Below are 7,743 nucleotides of genomic sequence, written 5' to 3'. Positions count from 1 at the left end.
ATCAACTCGAGTTATTTTTTTATATATAGAATATGGTCATAATAAAGAATGCTTGTTCTGCGGAAATATGCTTTAATAACTAAGTTATTATACAAATTATATCAATAATATATATTGACATTCTAAACAGGACGAAACAAAAAACTAGTTATTGCCTATACTCTAGATCCTTATAAAGGTCATATAGGTATTTCCAAAACTTGCCACATTCACAATTATTTTGCCATCCACGTCCATTAACTTTGCGATTTGAAAACTTTTCGGTTTTTGCGTTGTTTTTGGGCAAATTGAAATGCCATTCATGAAATTGAAAGCTCAACAAATCGATTTACGAGAATTACAAGCGCAACGCAGCCCCGCCCCGCCCACCGCCTACGCCTTCGCCCTCCAGCATGGTGGAGAACATGGACATGGTGAAATGTTGTAAGGGGCGTTAAGTAAATCTCACAGTTCCTGGACTGAAACAATCGGACTGACAGTCACTCGAATTGAATTCAGGACGAGTGGCAGGACACTTATTGGGCTTGGAGGCAGCTGCCGCAAATAGAAACGCGTGACTCCAAAAATAACTGACACACTTAGGCAGCCAGTGGCTGGCCCCAAGCCTTCGTCTGCTGCCCAGACGGCGTTGCATGTACATGTTTTCTGGGACAGGAGCAGGAGGAGGAAGAGGGGCAGCAGCAGGAGGAGGAGCAGAAGTAGCAGCAGGAGGAAGGAGCAGCCACGTCGAGCAGCTTCATCATCTTCGGCTTCATTGTGCTGTTTTAGTGAATGGTATTTACGTGTGACTCAATGCGCAGACGCCTTTCCATCGATTTGCGCTCTGCTCTTTGGGCGAAGAGCGCGTGCTCTTAGCTAAAGCGCTTGGGATAGGGCATGGGAGACGGTAGCTAGATGTGACTCGAACATGGGATGCAAAAATCAACTGCGTAGTAAGCAAAAGTCAGCGGCGAGACGGGTGCGCGACAAGGAGCTCAATTTGGTTGAGCCTGATGCCAGGATAATGCTCGCGGCAATTGTAATGCGCAGTTTCCCTCTTTCATTTTTTTTTCCTCTTCTTTTTTGGCAATGAAAACGAACTTGAGAGCTGGGGACTGGGTTCAGGCATGGGCTGCTGTGTAGGTCAGTTTGTTAGTCGGCTGTACTTTCGCTTGCGCCACACACACACACGCACGCACTTGCACACGCATGCACACACACACACACAGACAGAGGGGTGAGTGGTGCAACAATAATCGAAAATGGCGTACAAACAGCTTTATCCTTGGCACCAAAATAGTGCATTGCCCGTTTTGACAGGATGTTGATGCTGTTGCAAGGATAATGCCATGACGTACTCTAATTCAACCTTGAAACGCTGCCAAATCAGGCGCGTGTCCTGTGCAAACTGTTGGACGGCCCGATATTATTAATGTGACCAGCCGAACTCAAAACATATTGTACTTATTTTGACCATACATTAAATATTTAACTATGATCTCCTGTAGTACAAATCTTAACTAGCGCGCAGTACTAAACACATTGCCTAAGTACTATAAGCACACTAACACATTAGTACAACACATTAATTTAAATTACGGCAATTACGTCTTCGTACTCTTTCAACTAACTAACGGACAAGTGCATTGAACCTGCCTCAAGGTGCGCGCTCCTTAAGGCCAATATGTACATGCATAAGTGTTATGCAGAGTTCCAATGTTTACTTACACGCTTGAAGGCGCAGCAAAACGCGGCACAAATAAACAAAAACAACATAATTAACACACAAACAAAAAAAAAAACAAAAAAAAAAACTAAAGCACAGCAGAACAATACATTTGTTTTGTGGTGGTCGGCCGATAACGATTAATTGCGCTCGTTCGATAGACGCACGCTCGGCTCGATAGACAAAACAATCGCATGCACCTGCAATGCATTTTCCAATGGGCGAGCACTTGGCAGGACTAAAATCTGTTCTCTATTAATTTAAATTAGTCTTAAGCTAGTGAAAATTAGTTATAGCCATTGCAATGGCTTTTCTGTGTCCGGTGCGCATGCGGCGCGATAAAAAGAAAGGTACGCATGCGCAGCTAAAGAAAAATGAAAAAACACAAAATTATAAATGAAAGACTCAAACAACGAACTTGTTTGCCCACAGCCACAAATGCCAACATCGAACGGGATCTGGCGCCCGTGGGCATGGGCCGCATTACAGGCTCCTCCAGCATAGAGACTCTGGTGCGTGTGGGCATTGAGAAGGAGCACGGACTCAGGTAGATGATTTAAATAACAATATGTATATATATATAAATATATATTATTGCCTTTGCAGTCCCGACTCCAAAATGGTTGTGCTGCACGACTTTACGCCCTGCGTGGATGATGAGCTGGAGGTGAAGCGCGGCCAGCTGGTTAATATATTGTATCGGGAAAACGATTGGGTCTATGTTATTGGACAGGATTCACGGCAGGAGGGCTTCATACCCTTCTCCTACTGCGCGCCCTATAACACACAGCTAGCTGAGCTGGCCATCAAAAAGAAGCTGCCGCGCGAACAGTGTCCCGAGCAGCCGCACGAGGAGAACCAGCCGCTGCTGAGCGTTGGCGTTGACAACAAACTGGACGTGCTGTGCGATGAAGCGATCGCTGTGGGCACAGCCTCGGCAGTCAACAATCTGGAGAGCAATCTGCATGTGGCCATGCCCGAGTGCACGCCCTTCATCAAGGAGCCGTCGGGACGTTGCATTGTGCTCTACACATTTATTGCACGCGATGAGAACGATTTGTCCGTGGAGCGCGGCGAATTCGTGACCGTGCTGAATCGCGAGGATCCCGATTGGTTCTGGATAATGCGCAGCGATGGCCAGGAGGGCTTTGTACCGGCCAATTTCATCTATCCCGCCGACAGTGTGCGCGTGCTGCAGCAGCAGAAGGCAACGCCAAGCGCGGCGCCTCTCAACGAAAGCAACATGCAACATCATGCGAATCTAACGGGTGGCGGCCTGAATGCCATGGAAAGCATGCTCCAACAGCAGGGACAACAGGCGCAACAACAACAACAGCAGCAGCAACAACAGCAACAACAACTGGGCATAGGCACGGATGACTTGCGCTACCATGGCACGGAGCTGGTCATGCTGTACGACTACAAGGCGCAGGCGCCCGACGATCTGTCCGTGCGCCGCGGCGACTGGATCTATGCGGATCTAAACAATCAGACCGTCGACGGCTGGCTGTGGGCATATGCGCCCAAGACGCGCAAATACGGCTTCATACCCAAGGCCTATGCACGGCCGCCGGCGATGACCAGCCTCTGATCGGATGATCGGCCCAGTTAATATAGTTATATAGTTTATTCTGTAGTTCTGGTAGATTTTAATTAAATATTATTGTAAATTTTATTGTGCTAATTGCTAAGTTTAATGTTCGGCGCGTAAAAATCCGCATATATATATATATATATATAAAAATATTTGTATGTTCTTTTAGACTTAATATCAAACTGAATACTAAAGCACTTTTGATGTATATATATTTAGTGAGCCTTGTTGTGGATCGCCTGATATGCACTTGGGAGATATATGTATGCCGTGCGAGTGCATAGAGTTATGCTCAGCATAATATTGTACACACACGCACACGATGAACCTTCCTGCCTGTTCCTAACTATTTTAGCGCCATGCTATCGTTCGCCGAGGAGCAATGCGAGCAGTCCAGGCTGAGATTTCTGTGAATTGAAAGGGCATATAAATAAAGGTATATTCATATATATATATATATATATCTTGGCTCTGGCTTACTTTAGCTCCTGTGTGAGCTGCTCCTTGTCGATCATTTCCTCGCGCAGCTTCTGCTGCAAGCTGAGTATGAGATCGTTTTTGGTTTGTATCTGCAGCTTCAAGTGCGCTATGGTCTCCTCCTGGGCCTCGAAGATTGCCTGTAAGCACGCATTCTCATTAGTTATATTAAGCATTTGGCATATATCTCGCTGCGCTACTCACACGACACTCCTCCATGGACTCCGAGTAGGAGGGCGGCTCGTCCAGGCAAAAGAACTCGCGCACCAGCTTGCACTTGCGCAGCTGATCCTTGGCCAGAATCGAGTTGACAAACATCTGCAGACCCTGGACGCGATTGTCCAGAAAGACAGCATTGAAATTGTCACCAAAGAGCTTCTTGCGCGGCAGCAGCAAATTGAACTGCGGAAAGGCCTGCTTCAGCTTCCCATTGAGCCGGACAAAGTCCGTGTACCTGCGCATCACAAGCCAGCAGTCGTTCGTATCGGGATTCTCGACGCGCAGCTTATAGACGGTGAAGCGGGCACGCTCCTCCATCACCTCGTAGCCAATGATGGGCACGCGCAGCGGCGCATTGGGATCAACGGGCGCTGCGGCGCCGCCCGACGAGAGCGTCATCTGGCTGGCAAACATGGAGCTAGTGCGTCGCGAATAGGCACCGCCGCCGCTGCCGCTGCCCTGGCTGTAGCCCATGCTGCACTCGCTCATGCGGCGTGGCGCACGTCCCGCGCCCTCCAGCTGCACAGCGCTCAGATCCCGATGGGAGCGCGCACCACCCAGCATGGCGTTCGGTTGTCGCCGGCTCGGCGGCTGCTCGTAGCTATGCGAACTGATGCGCTGCAGGCACACCTCGGACTTGGCGTTGGCCGCGGTCAGACGACGAAATGTTTGATCTGCCAGGTTCACTGCGCGGGCATCGCTCTCCGATTTGCGGCGCAACAGGTGAGGTCTGCCTGAGCTCCTTTGGAATTCCGTTAGATCCGGATTGGAATGTGTGCCGCGTCCCAGCAGCTGGCGCTGCCGCAACAGCTTTCGTGTGCTCAAAGAGCGTTTCGGTGACGTTGCCGATGGGCTGCTGCTGCTGCTGCTGCTGCCGCCGCCGCCGTTGTTGTTGTTGTTGGCTTTCTTGAAGAGCGTCGCTTTCGCGCTGCTGACGGAGCTCTGGCAGAATTGAGTATCGCGTTTTCTTAGTGCACGCAGTGACATTGCTTAAATTGTTGAGCTGATGCGAAGTATGCTGCTTATTGCCACATGACTGTTAATTGTTCAGCCCGCATCGTCTATATATATACATATATATCTATATATGTATTTAAGTGCTTAGCTTGTTTTCTTTTCGCACAAACCAATACGAGCTGCGTAGTTCAGCGTGGAACTGGTTCAATGAACGGAGCGCTCGCTTGAAGTTGGCTGCGCGCAAAGTGGGGTCACACTCATTTGAAGTTGGCTGCGCGCGGCAGCCAGTGCTGCCAATGCACATGTAAATGACAATTAAATCGATGTAAAACAAATTCAAATATTCACATTTAACGTGTCCTTGAAATATGTATGTATGTTAACAATTAATAGACTGCCATTGTAATGAAAAACAGCCCAGCCGCACAATTTAGCTAACGTAATTTAAATGTAAGTATTAAAGAGTTCAAATAATAGCTGCGCGCGAAGCCAGTGCTGCCAATTTGGTAGACGTACACAAAATTCAAATATTCACATTTAACGTGCCTTTGCTCGTAAACAAAATCAGTCGCAAAATAATAATTAATGAGATGTGCGTACATGATATTTAATAATTTTATATTTATATATAAATATAAGAAATTGGCAATAAGCTGCGCGCGCTGCCAGTGCTGCCAATGCACATCAAAAGTGCCCAACCTCTGCACCTTAAATACAGTTGATTAATTCGAAAAGACGAGCAATTTTGTGTGCCGTTGCTTTTTATTTAAAAGAAAATCAATATCAAAATAATAAATTAAAGGGCTACTGCATGATTTTAGGCAGTCGGGGCATTGACAAAAGCGCCCGCAAACACAATATTCCGCTTGTTCCAGATGACATACAAAAACGGGCGATCCGCCTGGAACTGCAGCGGCATCAGCATCATGCGCGTCATCATGATGATGCCGGTGGCAGCGGCCGCCTCGGTGCCCTCCTCGTTCACCTCAATGGTCGCCTTGTGCACAACCTTTGAGACAAAAATGCCCTCCGGCGATTCCAGCAGATTATCGAATTCGGCGCCCTCGTTGAACATTTTCGTGATGCCCAGCTGGCGGAGAAACAATGCATAAACAAGTCGATATTATAAAAATAAACAATGATCAAATACATTATTGATGAGCTCACGGCTCAGCGCACACTTAAGATAAGATATGCGAGTGCAGCGCGAAGCTCTTACATAACGCCCGATACCTGATCTTAAATAGGAACCGCAAAATGCGCCAGCTAAATATAAATACCCTATAAATTATCTTTAAGGCATTTGCATGATAAGCCACCGAAACGAAAGTGTGAAGCAGTGATAAGAGCTTGAGCATGGAGATATGGAAACTAGGGACGTGTCAATAAAACACCGGATTACTCACCTGCTGCAGCTTGTCGGCCAGCTCGATGGAGTAGTCCACCTTGAATTTGGGAAACTTGACGGTCACCTCCTCGACGGCCAGCTTGGCGGCCAGGTCCACCAGATTGACGCTCTTTAGCTTATCGGCCAGCGACTTGAGGCCCTCGCGCTCCTGCGGCAGAAGCACCAGCATGGACAAATCGGAATCCTTGTAGGGCATATCGATGGCGGTGCAGCCCAGATCCTCGAAATAGCCATAGCCAAATTTGGCCTTCTGATTCATGTAGCTGACCTTGACGCTCTGCTCCTCGGCTATCCAGAAATCATCCTCGGCTGTGCGCGATTCATCGAACTTGTGCGCCCAGCTGCCCTTGAAGTGCAGGGCATTGAGCAGCACCAGGCGCGTGTTCTCATCGAAGCTATCGGCCGTGACCAGTTCGGTGATCTTGCCCTCCGTCTTGGCATTCACCCAGCCGTTGATCGATTGGGCAGCCGCAGCGCCGAGCGCAAAGTTAATGGACTCCGCCTCGGAGTTGTAGTCCGACTTGATGGTCGACTCGTAGCTGGCCTTCAGCTGCTTGCCCTGCTGCACGTACAGCTTGTTGGCCACCCTCAGCAGCTCGCTGTCCTTGTACTTCTGCAGCACAAACTGAAAGGTTTGCGCCACCTCCGGCGGGAAATTGGACACAAAATGCAAGCCCTTGGCTATCTCGTCGGCCGTCTCGCCCTGGGCGCCGGCAAAGGCCAGCGCCAGGCATGCCTGTATGGAGAACGGCGAGAAGACAATGTTCTGCTGGAGCCCGCCGGCGGCCAGCAGCTGGAACAGCTCGCTGGTGAACGAGGCGCCGCCACGCGCAAATTCCAAATTGAAATCGAACATTTTTCTCTAATTGTGGGCGGAAATGGGCGTGAGTATGAGAAATGCGTAATCGGGTAATTTACTTTGTGTGCGCTTACAATTGTTAAGTGCGTGTGTGTGTGAGAGAGCGTGCGTCCAATACTTTTAGCTGCCTGAACTGGAATGTTTTTCGGGCCACAAAATCAGCAGCAGCAGCAGCAGCAGCAGCAGCAGCAGCGGCAGCAGCAGCGGCAGCGCTGCGCCCACGAAAGCGTCGCTGCCCATGACTCAGACAAAACAGCGGTAAATGAGGGCGGCGTTGTTGACGCTTCAGTTAACGGACATTTGCTGCGTGATTTATGTGCGTGTAAATTGGCGCTGTTGTCAACAATGTTAATGTGTTTGTGTGTTTGTTACGTGTGCAATTTCATTTTAGTTGTACTCAAAAATATCAGCTGCAATTTTAAACTGTATTTTTAAAAGCGAACAGCTGTTCGCAAACGATGAATTTAAGCGATGTTTTGCTATCGATAACAGCGCTGCGCCAACCAGCTCGATAGCGGCTGGAA

General features: G+C 48.6%; 3 protein-coding genes across 3 annotated transcripts; 1 reads left to right on the top strand and 2 right to left on the bottom strand.

Annotated features, from left to right (window-relative positions):
- The first annotated feature begins 1,948 nt into the window (after positions 1-1,948).
- Positions 1,949-3,311, top strand: LOC115760978 (SH3 domain-containing protein Dlish). The gene is made up of 3 exons (XM_030702581.1): positions 1,949-2,055; positions 2,138-2,252; positions 2,312-3,311. Exons 1-3 carry the CDS (start codon positions 2,010-2,012, stop codon positions 3,294-3,296), a joined length of 1,146 nt encoding a protein of 381 aa, XP_030558441.1. The 5' UTR covers positions 1,949-2,009; the 3' UTR covers positions 3,297-3,311.
- Positions 3,312-3,408: 97 nt separating this feature from the next.
- LOC115760977 lies at positions 3,409-5,246 on the bottom strand. Its single transcript, XM_030702580.1, has 3 exons — positions 3,981-5,246; positions 3,780-3,916; positions 3,409-3,706 (listed from the first exon to the last, which is right to left on the bottom strand). The coding sequence occupies exons 1-3, from the start codon at positions 4,980-4,982 to the stop codon at positions 3,646-3,648; spliced, it is 1,200 nt and encodes a 399-aa protein (XP_030558440.1). The 5' UTR covers positions 4,983-5,246; the 3' UTR covers positions 3,409-3,645.
- A 450-nt stretch (positions 5,247-5,696) lies between these two features.
- Positions 5,697-7,602, bottom strand: LOC115760541 (serine protease inhibitor 42Dd). Its single transcript, XM_030701926.1, has 3 exons — positions 7,294-7,602; positions 6,359-7,222; positions 5,697-6,042 (listed from the first exon to the last, which is right to left on the bottom strand). The coding sequence occupies exons 2-3, from the start codon at positions 7,214-7,216 to the stop codon at positions 5,770-5,772; spliced, it is 1,131 nt and encodes a 376-aa protein (XP_030557786.1). The 5' UTR covers positions 7,217-7,222; positions 7,294-7,602; the 3' UTR covers positions 5,697-5,769.
- Positions 7,603-7,743: the final 141 nt, after the last annotated feature.

Source organism: Drosophila novamexicana, unplaced genomic scaffold (assembly GCF_003285875.2).
Source record: "Drosophila novamexicana strain 15010-1031.04,08,12 unplaced genomic scaffold, DnovRS2.1 tig00000462-arrow-pilon, whole genome shotgun sequence".
Taxonomy (NCBI): Eukaryota; Metazoa; Arthropoda; class Insecta; order Diptera; family Drosophilidae; genus Drosophila; species Drosophila novamexicana.
The sequence above is the reverse complement of the archived record's forward strand: the minus strand, read 5'-3'. Positions and strand labels throughout refer to the sequence as shown.

Bases quoted from the DNA above. Each gene is read 5' to 3' on its own strand.
- LOC115760977 (XM_030702580.1), bottom strand. From the start codon at position 4,982: ATGTCACTGCGTGCACTAAGAAAACGCGATACTCAATTCTGCCAGAGC. The intron at 3,917-3,980 runs GTGAGTAGCGCA...GCGTGCTTACAG, and splicing joins AGTCCATGGAGGAGTGTCGT to GCAATCTTCGAGGCCCAGGA. The intron at 3,707-3,779 runs GTAAGCCAGAGC...TTCAATTCACAG, and splicing joins CAGCTCACACAGGAGCTAAA to AAATCTCAGCCTGGACTGCT.
- LOC115760541 (XM_030701926.1), bottom strand. From the start codon at position 7,216: ATGTTCGATTTCAATTTGGAATTTGCGCGTGGCGGCGCCTCGTTCACC. The intron at 6,043-6,358 runs GTGAGTAATCCG...TTTCTCCGCCAG, and splicing joins TGGCCGACAAGCTGCAGCAG to CTGGGCATCACGAAAATGTT.
- LOC115760978 (XM_030702581.1), top strand. From the start codon at position 2,010: ATGGCTTTTCTGTGTCCGGTGCGCATGCGGCGCGATAAAAAGAAAG. The intron at 2,056-2,137 runs GTACGCATGCGC...GTTTGCCCACAG, and splicing joins GCGGCGCGATAAAAAGAAAG to CCACAAATGCCAACATCGAA. The intron at 2,253-2,311 runs GTAGATGATTTA...TTGCCTTTGCAG, and splicing joins GAGAAGGAGCACGGACTCAG to TCCCGACTCCAAAATGGTTG.